Source organism: Muntiacus reevesi, chromosome 1, assembly GCF_963930625.1.
Source record: "Muntiacus reevesi chromosome 1, mMunRee1.1, whole genome shotgun sequence".
Taxonomy (NCBI): Eukaryota; Metazoa; Chordata; class Mammalia; order Artiodactyla; family Cervidae; genus Muntiacus; species Muntiacus reevesi.
Window position 1 is genome coordinate 224,373,435 of NC_089249.1, and position 22,927 is coordinate 224,396,361.

The 22,927-nt window shown below is 37.9% G+C and overlaps 1 protein-coding gene and 1 pseudogene across 1 annotated transcript; both read left to right on the forward strand.

The window, feature by feature from the left end:
• Positions 1-2,651: 2,651 nt before the first annotated feature.
• Positions 2,652-13,960, forward strand: C1H5orf24 (chromosome 1 C5orf24 homolog). The gene is made up of 2 exons (XM_065918576.1): positions 2,652-2,976; positions 9,410-13,960. The coding sequence occupies exon 2, from the start codon at positions 9,413-9,415 to the stop codon at positions 9,977-9,979; it is 567 nt and encodes a 188-aa protein (XP_065774648.1). The 5' UTR covers positions 2,652-2,976; positions 9,410-9,412; the 3' UTR covers positions 9,980-13,960.
• An 8,848-nt stretch (positions 13,961-22,808) lies between these two features.
• LOC136156382 (5S ribosomal RNA) lies at positions 22,809-22,927 on the forward strand (annotated as a pseudogene).

The window sequence follows — 22,927 nt, forward strand, 5'->3', positions numbered from 1 at the left end:
TACTAGCAAGGACAGTCAGTGACTACTGATAAACCAAAATCTAGAAAATGAAATTCATTTCTCCTATAGGTATCCTTCAATTCAAATGAATAGCATTTTAGAGCACTCATTGCTTTAATTGAAAGGTCTTTAAGCGGCAGCCAGTTCCCACTCTATTTGAATATTCCTTTTTTGGCCTTTTCACATGTATACAGTCACCATTTATCATGATGGTTTGCCTATATGATCTGGCCTACTCTGGACTGGGTTGAGGCTGTTGGAGAAGGAATGCAAAATGTTGAATTGAGTCCAAATTGTATTTCACAGGTGTACACTTTTGAAGAAGAAATGTTTGGATATAAGTCAAATAGTGTGACAATTGTAAGTGTGCTCTTTTTACAAATGAAGTGAGGATAAATGCTCTTGAAAAAGCCTCTTTCAGCACTAGTTGTACATTCTGCCATGTTCTGTGTACTACAGTACCTCATTAAGACCAACTTGAGATAATTATCTGAAAATACCAGATTATTGCTTTTAACACTGTATTTTGATTATTTGCATTTTTTGTCTGCTACACCAGAAGGTAAGCTTCTTGAGGTTAGGGACTATGTCTGTCCTGTATTCTTAGTACTTTGACTTTACCTTCATTTCACACATGTGGAAGCATTTGGAAAACGCAGTGATTTGTCCAAGCTGGCTTCCCAGGCAGCTCAATGGTAAAGAATTTTGACTGCCAGTGCAGGAGACACAATCTGTCTAGGTGGGAAAGATGAAAGACAAAATGGCATCCTGCTCCAGTATTCTTACCTGAAAAATCCCATGGACTGAGGAGCCTGGTGGGCTGTGACTGAGCGTGTGTATGCACATGTGCATATACACACACAGGCATACAAATGCACATACTGTCCAAGGTCCCAAACCTGGGAATGTCTGACTTCCTCTGTTCCTCTGCTTCTCCATTGGGCCTGCAAATCATTTGACCTTACTGGTATGAAAATTTCCTTTTGGCCATACCTCACGGCTTGTGGGGAGCTTAGTTCCCCTACCAGGGATTGAATCCAGGCCCTTGGCAATGCAAGAGTCCTTACCACTGGACCACCAGGGCATTGACAAGTTTTCTTCTTAAGTGGTTTTATATATAAATGCCATTTTGGTTGAAAATTTAAAGTTACGAAAATTAAGGATCTTGAAAAGTCATGGTATGGCAGCACTACAGTGCATTCTTATATTTCCCTTTCAAGAATAAAAAAGAAATCTTGCTTAGAGAAAACTTGTTTTAAAAAAGTCTTTGGAAGGCTATTTCATGTGCCTTAAAATCTCTGTATATGTTTTAGTTGTTCTGTGTTGGTAGTTTTCTTTTATATGTGAACAATACTAGTATGATCAGTCCTGTTTTCTAGTATTTTATAGGATTATTTATAGATTGAGAGTTAGAATCTTGTTACAGAACCCTGCTTGCGAGAAAATGATTGAGCTTGCCTGTTCTGTGTACTCTGTTTGGGTTGCCTCCTGGTTTGTGTTGTTGCTGCTGTTGTTTTGTTGAGTTGCTAAGTCATGTCTGGCTCTTGTGACTCAATAAACTGCCATGTTCCTCCTTGTGTGTTCGCCCAGAAAAGTTGTTACTCTTCCCTTATTTCCTGCTGGCAGCAGCACTGGGCCAAATGCTGTACTCGTGGTACAAGTCATTGCTAAGAATTATATCCTTAAAACAGTGTCCATTGCATGGGCAAAAGGGTCAAGTACCTGCCTCAGGCTTTTGCCACACTGCCAGAAAAATTGCCTTCCTGGGAATCCTTTGGTGGTCCAGTGATTAGGACTCCACGCTTTCACTGCTGGGTCTGGGTTCGATCCCTGGTCAGGGAATTAGGAACCTGGAAGCAGCCTGGTGTGGCTGGGAAAAATATTTTAAAACATAAAACAACCATGTTTTTTAAAAATATATATCTTCTGCTCAGCAGCCTTCCTAATTCTGAATACTCCCCTTTCTGACATCTTTGAATTAACTGACGGAAGAACTGGGAAAACTAATACCGTTTGCAAAATTGGCTTGTATGAGGTGACCCATAAGTCAGAAATCTTGCAGTAGCTACATAAATGGAGATCTTGTAAGCAAACTACCTGTCCTATCCCTGTGATGGTGGAATGAAGAATATGGTAATTCAGAGGAGATCATGGATATAAAAACTTCATTATTAACCTTTAAAGTTAGCCTCACAAAATGAGACTTCATTATTACATGATCCTAGGACTGAGGGCTCAAACACCTCATTATTTGAATGGTCCCCATTTTATTAATATTTGCAGGTGGAGACCTCACCCCGCCCATCCATAAGTAACTAAAAGGCTGGTCCTTTGAATGTACTTTGGGCAGCGCCTAGAACAATAAGGCAATCTTTTTGCCAACAGCAATTAAAAACACAGTTTCTAGAACAAGGATGCTGGGTGGAAATCCTAGCTCCACCATTTATTAGTCCTCTAATTTGAAAAATGGGGTCAGTAATAGACCCAGTATCACTTCAGTGCGATAAAAATTCACTTCACGAAGTTATTAGCCTTTGGAGAGCGCGAGCTGCACCAGAGGCTAAGTAGCTGCGTCCTAAGCCCCGCCTCCTGCCGTCTTCTTGCAGCGCAAGCGCAGTCAGGCTCCCTGGGCTACTCTTCCCAGGCTTGCGTGCTGGTCCTCGGCGGGAGATTGGGTCTCGCGTCGTGCGTGTGCGTGCGTGGTACTCGCGAGCTCGCGCACGCCGCACCTCGCTCTACGGGGCTGTGGCGGCCTCTTCCTCCTGCGTCCGGGGCAGATCTGTGAGCGGTGGCTGCGGTGGGAGCTGGAAACCAGCGTCCGCTTCGCCGCCAACGCCCTCGCTGCTTTTCCCTCCGTCTCGGGCTCTCAGCGCAGTATAGAGGCGTCGGGCTGGGAAAGGAGCGGCGCCAGCGGGAGGTTTCCAGCCGATGGGCAGCCCCTGGGCCCGCTGAGGGGCCGGGCTAGTAGCGGCTGAGGTAAGTAGACGCGCGGGGGTTTGTCAGACGAGCCGGGGGCAGAGTCTGGGCGGCGGGTGCTCAAGGAGAAGGCCAGAATGAGGGCCTAGCCAGCTGGTGAGAAGAGGTCTCTGGCCCGCGTCTGAGAAGGGGCTCTGGCCTAGCCCGGAGCGAGAGGAGGGGCCCCGGTTTGTGGCCTGCTCTTCGCTGGGCTTGAAGCCATTATTGGGGGGAAATTCCTCTTGCGGTGGGGGGAGGGGTCACCCTTTCTTTTCTTCGAGAGGTCAGAATCACTTCTCCCCCCGCCACTTTAAATTAATGCCTGCCGACTTCGAGATGGACATCTAGATGGAGTAGCCTGTGACTTGTGCAGCTTGCAGAACTCCCGGTGCACGACGGCGGGCTATCAATTTTCATTATCGGAGGCTACACAGCCCTTTCTCTAGTGTGGGCGTGTATCTCCTGCAAAGTTGTTATTGCTGATACACTAATAAATCGCTTTCGGGCACAACAGGTAATATATTTCTACACGTCTCTTGTCAAATAAGGATTCCGACACCGGGGAAGCAGCACATGGGGCACAGTGGGGAGGAGAAAGAAGACAAAGAAGGCCGTTATTTATGTTCTGTTCTAGTATCAAAACTTTCCGTGGTGGGGCAGAGTGCATGGCTACTGGCATTTGTTTTAGCCTTTGCTTAATAGATTTTCTGAGTGAAGTCGATCACAAATGGACTTTTATTTAGAATTATAAAATCGCCTGTGATTCTGTATGGTTGTTACAAGCCAAATGGCATGAAATAAACCTCTGAGAATTATGTGTTTGCTCTTTAGAGGAGAGCGGAACTTGGATTTCTTGAAAGGACTATTTTCTCCATGTTTAAAAATGAATACGTTCTGAAGTTACTAAAAATAGTTGTAGTTCTTTATGTTGGCAGTAATGACTGCTACATTCAGGAGAAGGAAAATGAATTGTTTCATAAAGAACAGCTCACGAAAAGACTTCTGGGGTTAAATGCACAGTAAAACAACTTCAGGGATGGCAAGTTTTAGCATATGCTTTAAGAATTCAAATTTAGGTGGTCCCGTGGCTAAGACTCCATGCTCTCAACTCACCGAGCCCAGTTCGATCCCTGGGCAGGGAATTAGTTCGTATGCCACAACTGAGACCTGGAACAGCCCAACAAATATTTGAAAAAAGAGAATTCTAGTTTAGTCATTGTTAAAATATATAGAAGCTCTTAGTTGATTCCCTTATATTCAGTGAACTATTTTAAAAGATTATTAACCTTTGCTAGTCTTCACAGTCTGGTTTTGTATTGTTGAATTTCATTCAGTTCAAACTTTCTAGAAATGTAGTAGTTATAGTAGTAGTTATTCTGACTCAATTAAGAAATGAGGCCTGCATTGCTTTCAGTGAACTCTCTACTATATTATCCGAAGAGTCAAGAAAGAACAGTTATCTGGTGAGCCCTGAGCTGGGACCAGGGAGGCATTATTAAGTGTACAATTAAAGCTTGAATGTGTACATACTATGTACAAACATATCAATTCAGCATGCACCTACCACTGTGTATGTTTATGTGTATGACGACTGTGCACACAAGGATCTAATGATGCTGACTCCCATCTTAAAAAGTTGACTCCTGAAAGTAGAGGATTGGTTTTAACTCTCTTTTTTTTTAATTAACTATTTACACAGGTAACAGTCCTAGTAAATTTCTTTTCCAGCTTGTTAATTAGTTATTGAGTAAGGAGAGAATTGTACTGATTTTTTGGTGTTAGCAGGGGAGGAAAATATAGAGCCTTTCTAAACTAGCCTTTAGAAATCTTTTAAGTAAAGATCTTGTTGTCTTAATTGGGATAAACAACTTTACTCCTGTCTGTTTTGTGTCCTGGTTCTTAGAATAGTGTTTTGCATGGAGTTGGCCCTCTACTAAAAATGAGCCATATCAGAAGTAAATTAACATAATACACACTGGGACTTCCCTGGTGGTCCAGTGGCTGGAACTCTGTGCTCCCAAAGCAGGGGGCCTAACTTCCATTTCAAGTTGGGGAACTAGATCCCACATGCTGCAGCAACTAAGACTTCACATGCCACAACTAAGACCAGGAGCAGCCAGATAAATAAATAAATAAAATATTAAAAAAGCATAATACAAACCAAATGCATACATTCCTGAGAAGATTAAAGGAGTTGAATATGGGTGAATTTTTTTATTTGTCCATCTGCTATTTAAATGTGTTTTTCTTCAGTGTTGGTTGAACGGTGTTGGTGTCTGAGTAAAGAATGTATGGCAGAATCTTGCTTCTGAAAACCTAAATATAATGTAAGCTGAGACTATATATCATGATAGTGATGATAGATGATGAATGTTCTGATATATTAAGAGAAAATGAAGCTAAGGGAAGTAGGTCCAGAGGGAAGGTTTTGGTTAGTGATAGGAACTTAAAAGGCATGAACTATAAAACATTGCAACAGATTGTAGGAAAAAAACCATTTTCTCTTTTACTGGCAGTACTCTCCGTGGAGGAGGACTGGTACCTTTCTGGCTGTTTATACTAGAGCTTTCCAGCAGGGTGATTTCTGAATAATAAAATTGAAAAAGAAGTCACTTTGGGAATTCCCTGGCCGTCCAGTGGTTAAGATTCTGTGCTTTCACTGTGTGGCCCAAGCCACAAGGCATGACCAGAAAAAAGAAAGAAAAAGGGATCACTTTTTCTCTTACAATATGCTCAGAGGTCTAGTGTGTTTCTCTTTGTATTTACATGTGGTCTCTAGTCCAATTTTATTGGCAATAAAATAGTATTTTGATTCCTATCTAAGTCCTGTGTATATTTCTCAATTAGTTTATAACTTGTAGGGGAGAGGAATGTGGTTGGTCTCTTCACAAATTTCATTGATGTTTTCAATTTGGAAAACAAATTTATTTGATTTAGATGTTGTAGATGTTATCAGTAGAAAGGTTTTGTGGATATTTGAAGAGGTAGTAGTTTCAAGTTAAGCAAAGTAGTTATCGCTCAGTCGTGTCTGACTCTGTGACCACGTGGACTGTAGCCTACCAAGCTTCTCCGTCCATGGGATTCTCCAGGCAAGAATAGTGGAGTGGGTTGCCATTTCCTTCTCCAGGGGATCTTCCCGACCCAGGGATTGAACCCTGGTCTCCCGCATTGGAAGCAGAGGCTTTAACCTCTGAGCCACCAGGGAAGTAGTAGCTTAAGAGTTGAATAAAAATTTTGACAGGAGTATTTTATTATTTATTTATTTATTTTTGGCGCATTGGGTCTTTGTACTCCAAGGCCAGATTTGCACAAGCTGGAATCAAGATTGCTGGGAGAAATATCAATAACCTCAGATATGCAGATGACACCACCCTTATGGCAGAGAGTGAAGAGGAACTGAAAAGCCTCTTGATGAAAGTGAAAGAGGAGAGTGGAAAAGTTAGCTTAAAGCTTAACATTCAGAAAACTAAGATCATGTCATCTGATCCCATCACCTCATGGGAAATAGATGGGGAGACAGTAGAAACAGTGTCAGACTTTATTTTTTGGGGCTCCAAAATCACTACGGATGGTGACTGCAGCCATGAAATTAAAAGACGCTTACTCCTTGGAAGGAAAGTTATGATCAACCTAGACAGCATATTAAAAAGCAGAGACATTACTTTGCCAACAAAGGTCCGTCTGGTCAAGGCTCTGGTTTTTCCAGTGGTCACGTATGGATGTGAAAGTTGGACTGTGAAGAAAGCTGAGCGCTGAAAAATTGATGCTTTTGAACTGTGGTGTTGGAGAAGACTCTTGAGAGTCCCTTGGACTGCAAGGAGATCCCCCCAGTCCATCCTAAAGGAGATCAGTCCTGGGTGTTCATTGGAAGGACTGATACTGGAGCTGAAACTCTAATACTTTGGCCATCTCATGTGAAGAGTTGACTCATTGGAAAAGACCCTGATGCTGGAAGGGATTGGGGGCAGGAGGAGAAGGGGACGAGAGAGGATGAGATGGCTGGATGGCATCACTGACTCGATGGCCATGAGTTTAGGTAAACTCCAGGAGTTGGTGATGGACAGGGAAGCCTGGTGTACTGCAATTCATGGGGTCGCAAAGAGTCGGACACGACTGAGGGACTGAACTGAACTGGGTCTTTGTTGCTTTTTCTAGTTGTGGCGAGAGAGAGGGCTCCTCTCTAGTTGCAGTGCCCAGACGTCTCGTTGTGAAAAAGACTTCTCTTGTTGCTGAGCACAGGCTCTAGGGTGCGGGCTCAGTAGCTGTGATGCCCATGGCATTGGAATCTTCCTGAACCAGTGATCAAACCCTTGTCCCCTGGATTGGCAGGCAGATTCTTTATCACTGGACCACTAGGAAAGTCCTCAGCAGAAGTATTTTGAATTGACTTTTGTGTTTTCATTTTAGTATAGCTGAGTGATTCTCATGATGGGTGGTAGATTTTGTGCCCCGCACCCCCCCCCCCCCAAGAATATTTGGTAACGTCTGGAAAATATTTTGGTTGTCACAAATTGAAAGGGAAAAGAGGAGGGTACAGAAGCTGACATCTAGGGAGTGCAGTGGGTAGAGAGCAGGGGTGCTGCTAAGCATTTTAAAATACACAGAACAGCCCCCCACCTTCACCCTAGCTAAAGAATTATCTGACTCAAATAATAATTGTGCCTATGAAGAAACCCTGTTGATTCGAAAGTCACATTATCTGAATTTGTATTTGGCTTTACTGTTTCCTAATGGGTGACCTGGCAAGTTGCTTGAAATTAAAATAGAGCTAATAGTATGTTTCTTATAAAGCTGAGTTGTAGTGATGATAGAGTTGAGATGTAGTGCCAAACTTATTACCTGGCACATAAAAAAATCTCAAAAACTGGTAACATTCAGTTAATAGTATTACATTTGGAACATACCTTGATGATCTCTTATTTCTCATCTGAAATTAGAATTTGAGCAAATGAAATGATAATTAATAACCTCCTTCTCATTATATGCTTGGGGAATGAGTTTGGAATTACTCCTTTTAATATTTGTGTTTAGCTCTGGTCTTGTTTAATGTTCTCAGATCTATAAGGCTTCTGCCATAAACAAGTAGCTTCTTATTGTAAATGTTTTTCCTTCATAGTTAAGATTTTTAAGCTAGCTGGAAAATGGCTCTATATTTGTTGATTTTTAGCAAATATTTAGTAATGTAACTGAATTCAGTTCTTTGACTTGATTCCCATTTCCTTTTAGGTTTATGATTGAAATAAATTTGCAGTGGTTTTGGCTCACATTAATTATATGTTCTTAGCCTCTTGGAGTAACTATTTTCATAACTGGGGTTTTGGTACAGTTTTACATTTATGAAAGGTACAGTCAAATATCTAACAACTTGTGGCTGAACCTTCATAGACTTTTGTGACTCTTTCTAAATATGAATTAGAACCAATCTTTTTTTTTTTAACCTCATTGAAATATTGTAGTCTGTATAGATTCCCTTTTTCTGTGTTTCTAGATGGTGTGGCTATTTAGAGCTGACTTGTCATTGTGGCAGTCATATTACAGCCTTTAAATAAGATACATTTCACAGGGATGTTTCACAGACAAAATAGAGTCATTGGACTGTTAGTTACAGAGCTCTTATAAGGGGAAAAGGTTCATGTCATGTTTATCACCAAGGGACAAAGCAGTGTTGCATATTCAGCATTTTGTCTTGATAACCACACTTTAAAAAGTATTGCATTACGATTGTTACACATATTTTTTAGTATAAACCTCAGTTGTTTTATAAATGTTCACTTATTTTAGCTAATGGAAACCTTTGTTTACCGTTATGTTGGTGCTGCCTCCTGTTTGGATAGAGCAGTTTGAAGGGAGTCAGTACCTACGGCCAACAGATTGTGTTCTTTGCTTGGCGCATTCTGTCCTTATACAATGTAACATACACTCAGGATTTTGTATAAATAATAAATTATGATAATGCTGAGGAAGCATCCACCTTTGAAAACTGGCTGGATCAGAAGTATACATGGGGGAAATATAATGAAAAGCCAAAGGGAGACCTTCTAAGAATGTTAAGGAAACGAAAGGAAAAAAAAAAGTATCATGTTAATAACAGTTCTTATCTTTATTATCTTTTTTCGAACTTTCTAGAAAAGAAAAACCTACAAAATATAACAGATTTTGCATACACACTTTTCTAATTCCTATGCAGAAAATATTATGACTACTAAATCAGTGCTGGTGTTAGTTATCTTGCATGGCATTTATGCTTACCGGCGATTAAATTGAGAAAAAAGAAGTATCTTTGAATCTGCTGATATGTGTTTGTTTATAAGTGGTCTGGAGTCCTGCCTGTCAGCTAATTTTAGAGAGTCTGCATAGTTGTTGGGAGACTGACTGTTTTCCCACTAAATGCTGTCATTCAGATATATATTTGTATAAGTGTATTTATGCATATTTGTCCTTTATTTTTTGGTAGAAAATGATGCATCCTGTTGCCAGCAGTAATCCAGCTTTTTGTGGGCCTGGCAAACCTTCCTGCCTCAATGAAGATGCCATGAGAGCTGCTGATCAGTTTGACATATATTCCTCCCAGCAAAACAAATACAGCCACACAGTCAGCCACAAACCAATGGTTTGTCAGAGGCAGGACCCATTAAATGAGACACACTTGCAGACTGCAGGTGGCAGAAGCATAGAGATAAAAGATGAACTAAAGAAAAAGAAAAGTCTCAACCGATCTGGTAAGCGTGGCCGGCCTTCAGGAACCACCAAATCAGCAGGATACCGGACCAGCACGGGCAGACCCCTGGGAACCACCAAAGCGGCTGGATTTAAAACAAGTCCTGGTAGACCTTTGGGTACAACTAAAGCTGCAGGATACAAAGTCAGCCCAGGGAGGCCTCCAGGTAGCATTAAAGCTCTATCCCGTCTTGCCGATCTTGGCTATGGCTGTGGGACTGCTGCTTTTCCTTACCCTATGATTCATGGTAGAGCTGTTCATGGGGTGGAGGAAACCAGCAGCGAAATCAAGCCACCCAATGAGTGAATGAGCAGGAAAGGAGGGCCAGGTTTAGAAGGAAGATTGTGAATAATCCCAAAGCTTCATGGTTTTATTTCGACATACATGATATGGCCTGGGCTTTCCAAAGTTGTTTTCCCATTTGATTTTTTTTTTTCATCTGCTTTTGCTCAGAAACTGTCATATGCTGACAGATGCACTCAAAGCATAAGCAGTGGCTTTGTATTTGTACATAGGTTCAAGTGTAACACCTATCTAAATCATTTTTGCTTTTCCTTTAGAGTCATGGTTGTATCTCATTGCATTACTATTTTTTTGTCATTCTAAATGCTTTATGTGCTACACAGTTGAAACCATTATACCTATTAGTTTGTGAAGTTAGCTTACAATATAATAAAGATAATATCTAAGGTATTTTTAACTGATGGAACAAAGCAAAACTAATGATTCAGGATGACTTGAGGTCATGGCTGGAGGGGTTTTTGGGTAACATTTATGTTCATGAAACAGGACACAGATATATGCTTTGGCATTTACATAGACTTCATATTTTAAAAATCTTATTTTTAATGTTCTAGGTTTAAACAATTTCTTATTTATTTATCTACATGGCATTAATTGATTTAACCATTATTCCTTTAAAAGTTCTTTAGCATTTGCCTTTCAGCCATGTTTAGGTTGTATATTTTTTAATTGCCTAAGAGCATGTATACCAAACACTACAAACAATTCATATTATCAAAAAAGTTAAACTTTTTAATAAAAACTGCACATTACATTTTTGGTGAAATACAATGCATTCTGAGAATAGCATATTTAATATAATAGAAAAAGAAATATTCTTAAGGTCTGCATGTTGCTATAGTTAATACATTTTGCCTTTTATATACTTAGTTACAAAGCATTATGCTTAAAACACTGTTTAATAATCATTTATTAAAAAATATTTTTTAATTTTTTCTGATAAATTGTCCCATTGCATTAGCACTTACTATGGTTTCAGGTCTATATCTACCAAAGGACAAAAATTGAATGGTAGACTGTAAAACTGGTACAAACAAGATGCAGTTTTCTGACTGTCAGCACCCAAATATTAAGAAATAGAAATCCATCTATGCATGAAACATGTAAGAAATATGTTGATTAGTTTAATTAAGAATCTCATCATGGCTCTAGTGAGACCACTTCAGCCAAAATAAATTTTTTTCCAACAGATTTTGCTTTAGAAGCAAGATAGATAGGAAAGAAAAAAAAAAATTGGGAAGACATGTTTAGAAGGGACAGAGGGATATCTCTTGTCCCTATTTTTGAAAGCAGTCTTCATTAATATACATTTTTATTCTGAGTTTGATCTAAATAGATTATTATTTGGATTTGGAATTGGAAAAAAAATTGGATTTTGGAAAAATCTAATTTGGATTTGGAAAAAAAATTCCACTGAATTTTAAAGTTACTGTGTATGTATTTGTAAGCTTAAATGCCTTTCAAATTATAATGTAGGTTTGCAGGACCCCCAAATTTTTAAAATAATTAAAATTTCCGAAGGGCGCATATTATGTTGTTTGGGTTTGCTCTCAGTTAATGCAAACTCTGGTTGCAAATGGATGTCATGTTTCATAACTTTTTTATCAGGAAAGAAGCAGCAAGCCTTCAGGTGTTCCAGTGATGCCTGACACAAAGAGCTGGACTTTATGCTGCTCTTTACAGTAAGAGGTGTTGCATTTTATGTGGGGACTGTGTGTGCACTGGCTTCTAAGACAGTGACCTCAACAATTTTAGCTTTGCACAAACCATAGAGAGCAATGTTGGATGACTACATAATTAGTTGTAACATTCTGGCAGCTAAATTACTATAACAGTTTCTTCTTGCAGAAGCTTAAAATACAAACGTTTTAATATAAATCTACTTAGAACAGTATAACTTCTGACACACACAGATGCTTACATCTGTATTCATATGTTCATCCATCCACTTTTATTATGTATTGGTCATTCAGTTGTTTCTCAAGATGATGTTCAGCAGTTGGCTGCTTAGAAGTCCTTGTTTGAATTCCTGAAAGCAGTTGTTTAATTTACTGTTCTCCCATAGAATTACATATATCATAGTCAGGGGTTTGCCTGTGTATTGTGTTTTATGGTGTGCCCATTTGATGTTTCCCTTTCGGTTTTATTTTCTTTCTTGATTTTGTTACACATGCCCTTTCTCCTTGCGTTTTCCTACATTTGTTCCCTCCCATTTCTCCATCCTCCAGCACATCTTCTCAGTGGTGCTGTGCTGTGTGTCAGAAGATAAACAGGTGTATTATTGTATGATGAATCTTACATACAAGTTAATGAAATGGTGAGATCAACTAAAGGAAGTTATGTCCATAGCAGTGTTTTATTAATAATCAGGAGCTAGTTCCAGGAAAAAAAGTGATTGGATAACCCCATTTAGAAAGCTGAATTTTCTGTTTTATGAGAAGTTACCTGGAGTATTAGATCTGTATGCTGAGGAGCATCTCCTTATTCTACTTCCTTTTCTCCTTGTGACCAGTTTATTGGTGCCATGTTGAAGAGAAAGACATCTAAGTGATAACATGAATGAAGTCTTAACATAGAAAATATTTTTACTTCTCTACAAAGACTATGTTGTGCATCTTTTGTAACACTGTCTCTTGTCATGATAAACACTGAAATAGCATGTTAAATAATTCCTTATACTTTAATATAATCAGTTGGGGGAAACTGGCTTTCCCCCGCCCCCCCCACTGTATACTTGTTCCTTGAAAGGTAAATTGCTAATTTTATATTGTGTAATTCTGTTCTTCACAAAATAGGTTTCACTATTCTATATTTAAAATGTTGGTCAGAAAATGATCTGCTATTCAAGTAAGTTTGCTTTACTTTTTTCTTTAAAAAATATTTTAACATGCCTTATTTATTCTTATATCAACATATTAGGAGCTAATACAGATGAGATTTTCATTTTTTTGACAGATATAACTTTGCATAACTAATCTTTAGTGTGGGATGATTTTGATACTATCTTTGGAGTTTTGCACTGGATATTAAAAAAAATTAGCACAGTGTCTTAAAAAAAAGTATCTGATTAATTTTAAATATTTGGAGATGTTTTAAAAATCAGTGTTTCAGTTTTACTAAAAACTTCTTTATATTTTTTATTTACTTTTTAAAAGAAACATCTGTTAAGGTAGTAAAGGTAATATTAATTCCAAACTGATGGTTGTGTGAATTTACATGTATTTTTTCATGAGATAAGTAACTTTTTTTTAAATTAAGGAGCAAAAGAAATGATCTGGATCCATTTATTAGGTTAAAGGTGACTCATACACTGTAGGAAAAGCCAGTGTATGAGCTAAATGAAAAAAAAGCAACAACAAACTTTTATATTCTAAGAAGCTTTAAAAGAACAATTCAGGGGATGTTGACAATAACTGCTACTCTGTCAGTCATTGTCTATATATGCAGTAAGATTTTATGATCCCTTTATAGTAAAACATAAGAATTCACAACAGTTGTTCGAAAACATTTTTTTCCCTTTGACATAAGATGTTTTGATGCTATTATGTTTTTCTCTTTATTATATCTTAACTATATGCTGTTAAACTCTAGGATGTATCTAAATCTTTCCTTTGCTTACTCCCCTTACTCCCCCCAAGTAGATAAATCTGTTCTCTCACATATAATGTATTTAATTTTGGAAAATTTAATGCTACAGTAAATCAAGTATGTGATTTATAGTAATCAGACCACTTTAATTCTTTTAGTTTCACAGATTCATTTTTCCACAGATAATTATGGAGAAAATAATTACCAGTTAACTGATATAAGCACGCTGTCCTCTGCTGTAAAAAGTCTGAATAGATACTGTATATGTTTTTATGTCCATGAACTTGAGCTACTCGTGTGCAATTATGTGTATGGGAATGGAGTAGTGTTCATGATTTGTATCTACATCATCATATGGATGTATATTTATTAATAAAGTCATTACTTTAAAACCAACTGTGTTTACTACTCTATTTCTTAGCAGAGTATTTTCCAAGTAGGGTAATTATAAGTGGTAAAACTGGGGACTTCCCAGGCAGTCCAGTGATTAAGACTCTGTGCTTCCACTGTGTGCGGGCGTGGGTTAGTTCAAGTGGGTGTGGGTTCGATCCCTGGTTAGGGAACTAAGATCTCACATGCTGTGCAGCACAGCTGAAAAAGTAAAAAAATGAGTAAATGCTAAAACCTCTTTTATGATTGGTAATTCTTTATTTTCGTTGGGTTGTGATTCCTAAAATCTGCCTTTCTGTATTTTTTGTTTTTTTCAAAATAGTAATTATTTATATATTTCTAATTTAAACTTCTAACCTATAAATGAATCTCCTTCTAATTATCAAGATACTTCAGACTAACGGTTCTCATAAAAGCTTAATTTTTTTCTTTTCTGTCTGCACTATATAGTGTGTAGGATCTTAGTTCCCCGACCAGGGATCGAACCTATGCCCCCCACTCTGGGAACTCAGAGTCTTAACCACTGGGCTGCCAGGAAGTCCCTAAAGGCTTAAATTTATATGTGATTGATCCTTTTAATTTAAAAAGTTTAGATATTAAACATGGCTAATTTTTTAGTGTTAACCTTAGGGATAGCAGCATGTGCGTCTTTTGTAACTGTCAAATATTGGAGATATAAAAAGAAAAATACTTTATCCTAATTATTGGAATATATAATTACCTTTTCCACTTTCTCCAAATCGAGGAGAACATCTGGAACAGAGGTTGGTAGACTAAGACACACTGCCTGTTTTTGGACTAGCCATGCCCATTTGTTTACAAGTTGTCTCTGGCTGCTTTTGACTAGAATACCAGAGTTGAATTGTTGTGATATAAGTCCTGCAAAGTCTAAATTATTTACTGATTATTTCCCTCTGTTACAGAAAAAGTTTGCTCACCCCCTTATCTAAGAGGGATAAATTGGATAGGAAACAACAGATACAATTTGAAACTGAATTTCAGAAGCCAAGCAAATGATGGCTTTTTTTTTTTTCTGGCCGCACTGAGTGGCTTGTGGAACTTAGCTGACTAGTTGAACCTGCACCCCCTGCCGTAAAAGCACGGAATCAACCCCTGGATCACCAGGGAAGTCCAGTGATGGCTTTTTAAAAAATTCTTCAAATTACATTTAGAAGTGATTTTATGTATACTTTTGCTCAAGTCATTGAAGTCCTTTTACTTGTAATGTGTTGTTTATTAGGTATACCATTCCTCATCTAGGAAAAGATTCCCACACCATCATAGTGTGGATCATTTACTGTGGCCCAAAGGATCACTTATTTACTGTTCACCGACAATTATAGTTTTACCACTTTTTGTATAGCTCTTTGTATAGTTTTATAATAAAAAATTCATTTGTCCATTGTGTTTGTATTCGCCAAAATTCTCATTCCCTGGCAGGTTGTCAGCAAATCAGTATCCTATTCAGTTGAAAAAGTCATCTAATTGGAAATTTGTAGGTTGAAGAGAAGACAGTCTGCCTTCACCACCTAGACCTGGAGTTTATGCCATGAATATTAGTAATATACTTGTGGTTTTTATTCCAACAGTTGCCAGAGTGAGAATCATGAACAACCCTTAGAAAATACAAAGCAATTGACATTTGATAATTTTGTAGCAAAAGAATCTTAGATATCGGTACAAATATTTACAGTGTTATAGTTGTTGCTAGGCATATGAGAATGAAAGTGGAGCTGTTGGCACCATACATTTTCCTTTTTTAAGCACCCAGATTTCATTTTTCTGGGTTGATAAGCATTTCATCATCAGAATATCACTTGTGTTTTAAGATATGCATCACAGATACGTTGTGAAATAAAAGGTACTTTTAATACCTGATTTCTCTAAGATTATCAGAGTGGCAGAGGTGAAGTGACTCAAATTCTTTGGTAAGCTGTTAGCAAATGTAGCAAATAGTGTGGCCTTTTTGATGATAGCATGGGAAGAGGTTACACACTTAAAGGAAACTTGAAGCTTTTTCAAAGTCAGTGCCAAGTAAGAATCTTCACTAAAAAACAAAATACAAAAGCCTACTGGAGTGAAAGTATAGTGGGTACAGTAATAATGGCTTCTTAGTATATCCTTTCCATAAAAAATACATGATTTATTTCATTAAACCATTCGGTTCTACCGAAGGTGCTAAACGAGTTAGAATATCCCTTTACTGGTAAGAAAACTTGAACCCCAGAGAGGTTAAGTAATTTACTCAGAGTCGTGACACCCAGTAAGTGATAAGAGTCAGCATTTGAACCTGTGTAGAACTGGAGCGCTTAAAATTCTACTCACCACTGGATAAGTTTAAAGCTGGTGTTCTGGTTTTAGTAGTAGGTGTTTTTGTGCTGGCCCAGAAATAGATAATTGTGACTATGGAATTCTAATACATTTGTTTTATTGCGTTGCCAGTAGCTAAAATTATTTTTTGAGAACCTAAGGGCTCTTAAAGCAGCTTCTTTACCAGGAGAGTAACAGGGACTTTTTGTTGTTTTTTAAGTTTTCTCTGTCATTTTCCTCATGATTCTTTAAAAATCTTTATAAAGTTTTTAAATCTTCAAAAATCTTTTAAGATCTTCATTCTTTTAGGCAGTTTATTTTCATATAGTGTGGTGTGTTTTTATAAGAATCTGCCCATTTTTTCTTTGATCTGCCTGGTGTTGATTTGTGACCTCTGAAGCTGGATTGTGGTCTGTTGTCTATCATTTGCCCCATTACCCTTGGCCTAACTTTTTTTGGGATAAGTTGCATGTAGAATGGCAGTCACCCTAGTTGCTACCCTAGCTACACATTACCTACAGGCACCGCAGACACAAAAGTTCCTTTTCCTTGTCTTTTTTGTTTTGTTTTTACTTGTTGACTTTATTAATTTATCTCAAATAAATGTGAGTTCTTTCTCATTAAGGAAGATATTTTTAACTAGTTTCAAAAATTTCTGTTTTCTGTGTTTATATGACCCTGGGTTCATCATAAATTTTTTATATTGGAATTTTTAATCTTTATTAGGTCTATGTCATTTTTCTGAAAATCTGAAGTCTCCCATTTCATCTGCCTCTCTGTATGCTGTGTATTAGGCCTTTTGGTTGTGAAAGTAGTAACAAAGAGACCCCAAAATGCGATGGCTCTGATAAAGCATATTTCTCACCACTTAAGTGTCCTGTGCTGTCCTCCATCCATTCTTTCAAAGACCTGGGTTCTCATTTTGTCATTTTCAAAACAAGTCTTCTGAGATAACTCAGTTGCTTTCATTTTAGCCCCTGAAGGAATGGCCTTTGGAAATCTAAGCTGTAAGTTGTATAACTTCTCATGTTCTTTTGACTGTAGGTTGATCACAAGAATACATACAGCCTTAAGAGGCATTGGGAAATGTAGTCTCTACTTGAGAAACCAGGTCTAGTTATGCAAGAAGAGAATGGGTTTTAGTGCAACATCCCTATAGGTGAGTAAAGGTTGTGGGCTGAGGTTGGAGTAGAATTAAGAAGTAAAAATCCTACAGATTACAGGAGACCAAATTGAGAGTTTTGAAGCTAGTTTAAATCATTATTAGCTGTCATTTTTAAAAAAACTGTTAATTTACTGAAGATCAGCATGCCGTCATTGAGCCAAACACTCTTCTGAGTACACTAGACTACAGCTTTGAGTCTAATGAAAGACTTGGATAAGTAGAAAGTTATAAAATATGATGAATATTATTTCTGAGACAAATGAAGGGGGCTATGAGAATACTCAAAATGATGTTTTAAGTTGAGAGCTGAAAGATGAGTACAGGTTGGTGTGAGAGGAGGAGAGTATTAGACATAGGAAAAACAACATATGCACACATACACATACATGTAAAGCCTGGAAAGCAACTTACTGTGTATGATTAGGCGGGGAGTGGTGAACAAGGACTGAGAGGAGATGAAATGGACCAGATCATAGAAGAGCCCAGACAATCAATTTTAAGAGTTTCTTTTCTTTTCTTTTCTTTTAAGACAATGGTGAGCCATTAGAAAGTTTTAAATAAGGAAATGGCACTCCTAGTTTAGGTTGGCTTGGAGGAAGAGAAATCAGAGGCAGGCACAGTGGTAAAATCTCATCTGGGTGAGATACTCTGATTAAGATTGGGCAATGGGAAAGAGAAGTGGACAGGTTATGACCTAAAACAGGCATAAAGCTTGGTATCATTAATGAGGGAAAGAGAGGAGTGACATAGGATTAAGTAGGTTACGGAGCGTGAGAGCTTGTGTGCGTGCACATGCACACATAGGAGACATGGGTAGGAAGAGTATTGTTGTATAGTCACTAAGTTGTATCCTAGTCTTTTGTGACCTCATGGACTATAGCTCGCCAGGCTTCTCTGTCCATGGGATTTCCCAGGCAAGAATACTGGAGTGGGTTGCCATTTCCTTCTCTGGGGGATCTTCCTGACCCAGGGATCAAACCTACATCTCTTTCATTGGCAAGTAGATTCTTTACCACTGAGCATCCAAGCCAGGTACCTATGACAAATTAAGATGGCCTCTGCCTATACCGAGCTGTTATATAGCTCAAGATCTATCCCTCCGTAGATGATAGAAAATACTGTTTTTATTGTTGGTGGAAGGTGTGAGGCTAAAAGGAACTGCTCTTTTTTTTTTTTTTTTTTTTTTTTTTAATTAAAGGATAGTTGATATATTAGTTTCAGGTATACAACATAATGATTTGATATTTGTATATATTGTGAAATGGTCATTATATCAAGTCTAGCTAACATCTATCACCATCCGTAGCTGCAGAATTCTTTTTTTTCTTGTGATGAGAACTTTTAAGATCTAGCAGCTTTCAAATACGCAATTGTTGTTTAGTCACTGTGCTGTGTCCCACTCTGCCCACCTGGCTCCTCTGTGGGATTTTCCAGACAAGAATACTGGAGTGGGTTGCCATTTCCTTCTGCAGGGGATCTTCCTGACCCAGGGATTGAACCCGTGTCTCCTGTGTTGGCAGGCAGATTCTTTACCACTGAGCCACCAGTACAGTAGTAATAGCTATAGTCACCATGTTGCACATTGCATCTCCATGAATTACTTATTTTATAACCTAAAGTTTGTACCTTTTGACACCACTTATCCATTTAGTGGACACCCTACCCCCCACCAATCTGTTGCATACCAACCTGTTCTCTGTAAGCTTGGTTTTGGTTTTATAGATTCCATTTAAAGCTGAGATCATACAGTATTTGTCTGTCTGACTTATTTCACTTAGCTTAACACCCCAAGGATCCATCCATGTTGTTGCAGATGGCAAGATACTCTTTTTTTTATGATCGAATAATATTTCTGTATATAAACATATAGGTACCTATTTCAATATATCATGTTTTCTTTATGTGTTCTGTTGATGAACTCTTAGGTTGTGTACATATCTTGGCCATTGTAAATAATGCTGCAAAGAACATGGGAGTGCTAGTGTTTTCATTTTCTTTGGATAAATACCCGACATGGATTTGTGAGGTCACATGGTAGTTTCTATTTTTAATTTTTTGAGGAACCTCTGCACTGTTTTCCATAGTGGCTGTGCCAATTTACGTTCCTGCTGACAGTACCCAAGGGTTCCCTTTTCTCCACATCCTCTCCATTGCTTGTTATTTCTTGTCCTTTCGATAATAGCCATTCTAACAGGTGTGAGGACCACTTTTGAACATAAAGAATTTATTATATTTTAGGTTAAAATATGCCATTTTAATTAGCCCTTTCCCCAACCTTGAACTGGCCTAATAAATTCAGCAACCTTAGTAACTTTTGAGCATCTCCTCTACATTGTATTAAGAGCAGCTTACATGCTGAGCAAGACACAAGTCCCTTTCCTCTAGGAACCCATATTAGAAAACAAATGCTTTAATATGTAGAACATAAACCATGGAATCCGGGGGGTTTTTTTGTTCTGAATTGATATTTTAACATGCTTTATCTCTCAAATTAGCTACTTAATTTTAGCACAGAGCCAGTGAAACTCCAACCCATCTGCTTAGTCCTAAACTCTTTAGGCTTGTTTTGGAGGAATTTCAACAGAAAAACTGGTTATTGTGCTTATTCTCTATAAGCTCAGAAGTATCAGATAATCCTGAAATAAGCCATAGTGGAAAAAATTAAGAAAAAGTATGTATGTATAACTAAATCACTTTGTTGTACACCAGCAATCAGCACAACATTGTAGATCAACTATACTTCAATAGAAAGTAAATTAATAAAAAGTATCAGATAAGAGGTCATTGATAAGTTGTGATGACTCTGGCTTTTAAGTCATGTTCAGGGCTACTTACATGGCTGTTGTGCTTCCTGTGTCACATAAAGAAACAAATAATAACTACAAAGTGTTACGCATCTTCAGTATGCCAGGTGCAGAATGGCTGATAACTGAAACTGATTTTTTTTTTTTTTTTTGGAGTAGCTGTGGACCTACAACAAAAACAGCACACACACAAGAAGAGTTTGTAAAAATTCTGTTTATTTATTTATTTTTAAAACTTTGTTGGGACTTCCCTGGTGGTTCAGTGGTTAAGGATCCACCTTCCAATGAAGGGCGTGCGGGCTTGATTCTTGGTTGGAGAACTAAGACCCCATATGCCACAGGGCAGCTAAGTGTACCCGCCACAACTACTGAGCCTGAGAACCACCCTGGCAAGCCTGTGCACCACGGTTAGAGAGAAGCCTTCACTGCAGTGAAATATCCTGTGTGCCACAACTAAGACCTGACGCAGCCATAAATACATAATTTTTTAAAATTTTTTGAAATTACAAACTTAGACAAAACTTAGTAAAACTAAGAGTATAATCACTGTCCATGTGGCTGTCAACAAGCTTTAGTAATTAAAAATTCAAGACCTATTTTTTAAAAAATCTGTATCCCTACCACTCTCTTTCCCCCTCAATTTATATTGAAGCAAGTTCTCCAAATCATGTCTTCCTAAAATATTTCAATACATATATCTAAAACTGATATAAAACACATACACATGATAGCATTATTATACCTTAATAATTCCAAGATATCACCAAACATCCAACAGTGTTAAAATTGTACTAATTTGGGAATTTTCTGTTGGTTCAGTGGGTAGGACTCCGTACTTCCACTGTCTAGGGCCCAGGTTGGGGAACTAAAATCCTGCAAGCTGCATAGCACAGCCAAAAAAAAAATTTTGTCCTAATTTTCCAATAATGATTTTAAAAATTATTTAATTGCTGTCTCTTTTTTGAAGTATAATTTACATATCAAAACATTTCACTCATTTTAAGTATACAGTTCACCCATTTTAAGTACACTTACAGAGAAGTAAAGAATGATTTTGATGCTATCTTTGAAGTTGCACTGGATTTTTTTTTTAACTTTTTATCTTATATTGGAGGATAGCCAATTAACAATACTGTTATAGTTTCAGGTGGACAGCAAAGAGACTCAGCTATCCATATACATGTATCCATTCTCCCCCAAACTCCTCTCCCATCCAGGCTGCCACATGATATTGAGCAGAGTTCCCTGTGCTATACAGAAGACCTTGTTGGATATCCATTTTAAATATAGCAGTGTGTACACGTTGATCCCAAACTCCCTAACTATCCCTTCCCCTGATCCTTCCCCCACTGGCAACCATAAGTTCATTATCTAAGTCCATGAATCTGTTTCTATTCCGTAAAGGAATTAATTTGTACAATATTTTTTAGATTCTGCATATAAGGGATGTCATATGATATTTTTCCTTCTCTCTCTGACTGACTTTACTCAGTATGACACTCTCTAGGTCCATCCATGTTGCTGCAAATGGCATTATTTCATTCTTTTTAATGGCTGAGTAATATTCCATTGTGTATAAGTGCCACACCTTCTTTATCCATTCCTCTGTCCTTGGACATTTAGGTTGCTTCCATGTCTTGGGTGTTGTAAACAGTGCTTCAATGGACATTGGGATGCATGTATCCTTTCAGACCATGTTTGTCTCTGGATATATGCCCAGGAGTGGGATTGCAGGGTTATGTAGTAGCTCTATTTTTAGTTTTCAAAGGAACTTCCGTACTGTTCCCCATAGTGGCTATACCAATGTACATTCTCATCAGTAGTGTAGGAGGGTTCCCTTTTCTCCACACCGTCTCCAGCATTTATTATTTGTAGATTTTTTTGATGAGGGCTAGTCTAACCTGTGTGATGCAGTACCTCATAGTTTTGATTTTCATTTCTCTAATATAATTAGTAATGTTGAGCATCTTTTCATGTGCTTCTTGGCTATCTGTCTTCTTTGGAGAAATGTCTCTTTAGATCTTCTGCCCAGTTTTTAATTGGGTTGTTTGTTTTTTGATATTGAACTGCATGAGCTGTTTGTATATTTTGGAGATTAATCCCTTTTTGGTCACTTTGTAGATATTTTCTCCCATTCTGTGGGTTGTCTTTCTGTTTTGTTTATGATTTCCTTTGCTGTGCAAAACCTTTTCAGTATAATTAGGTCTCATTTGTTTGGGGTTTTTTTTTGTTTGTTTTATTTTCATTACTCTAGGAGGTGGAGCAAGATATTGCTGTGGTTTATATCAGAGAGTGTTCTGCTTTTGTTTGTAATAACTTTGTTTTTAATTTAACTTAATGTAATTTAAATTTTTTGGCTGTGCCATGCAGCATGTGGGATCTTAGTTCCCTCACCAGGAATGAAACATGTGCCCCCTGCAGTGGAAGCCCAGAGTCCTAACCACTGGATCTTCAGGCAAGTCCTAGAATAACTTTAAATGGAGTAAAATCTGTGAAATATTGAATCACTATGTTGTGCACCTGAAACTAAAGATAATGTTGTAAATCAACTACATTTTAATTAAAAACAAAAGCAGTCTATGGCCATACCACCCTGAACATGCCTGATCTCATCTGATCTCGGAAGCTAAGTAGGGTTGGGCCTGGTTAGTACTTGGATAGGAGGCCGCATGGGAATACCAGATACTGTAGACT

What these genes read in the sequence shown, in the direction of transcription:
- C1H5orf24 (XM_065918576.1), top strand. Translation starts at nt 9,413, where the DNA reads ATGATGCATCCTGTTGCCAGCAGTAATCCAGCTTTTTGTGGGCCTGGC.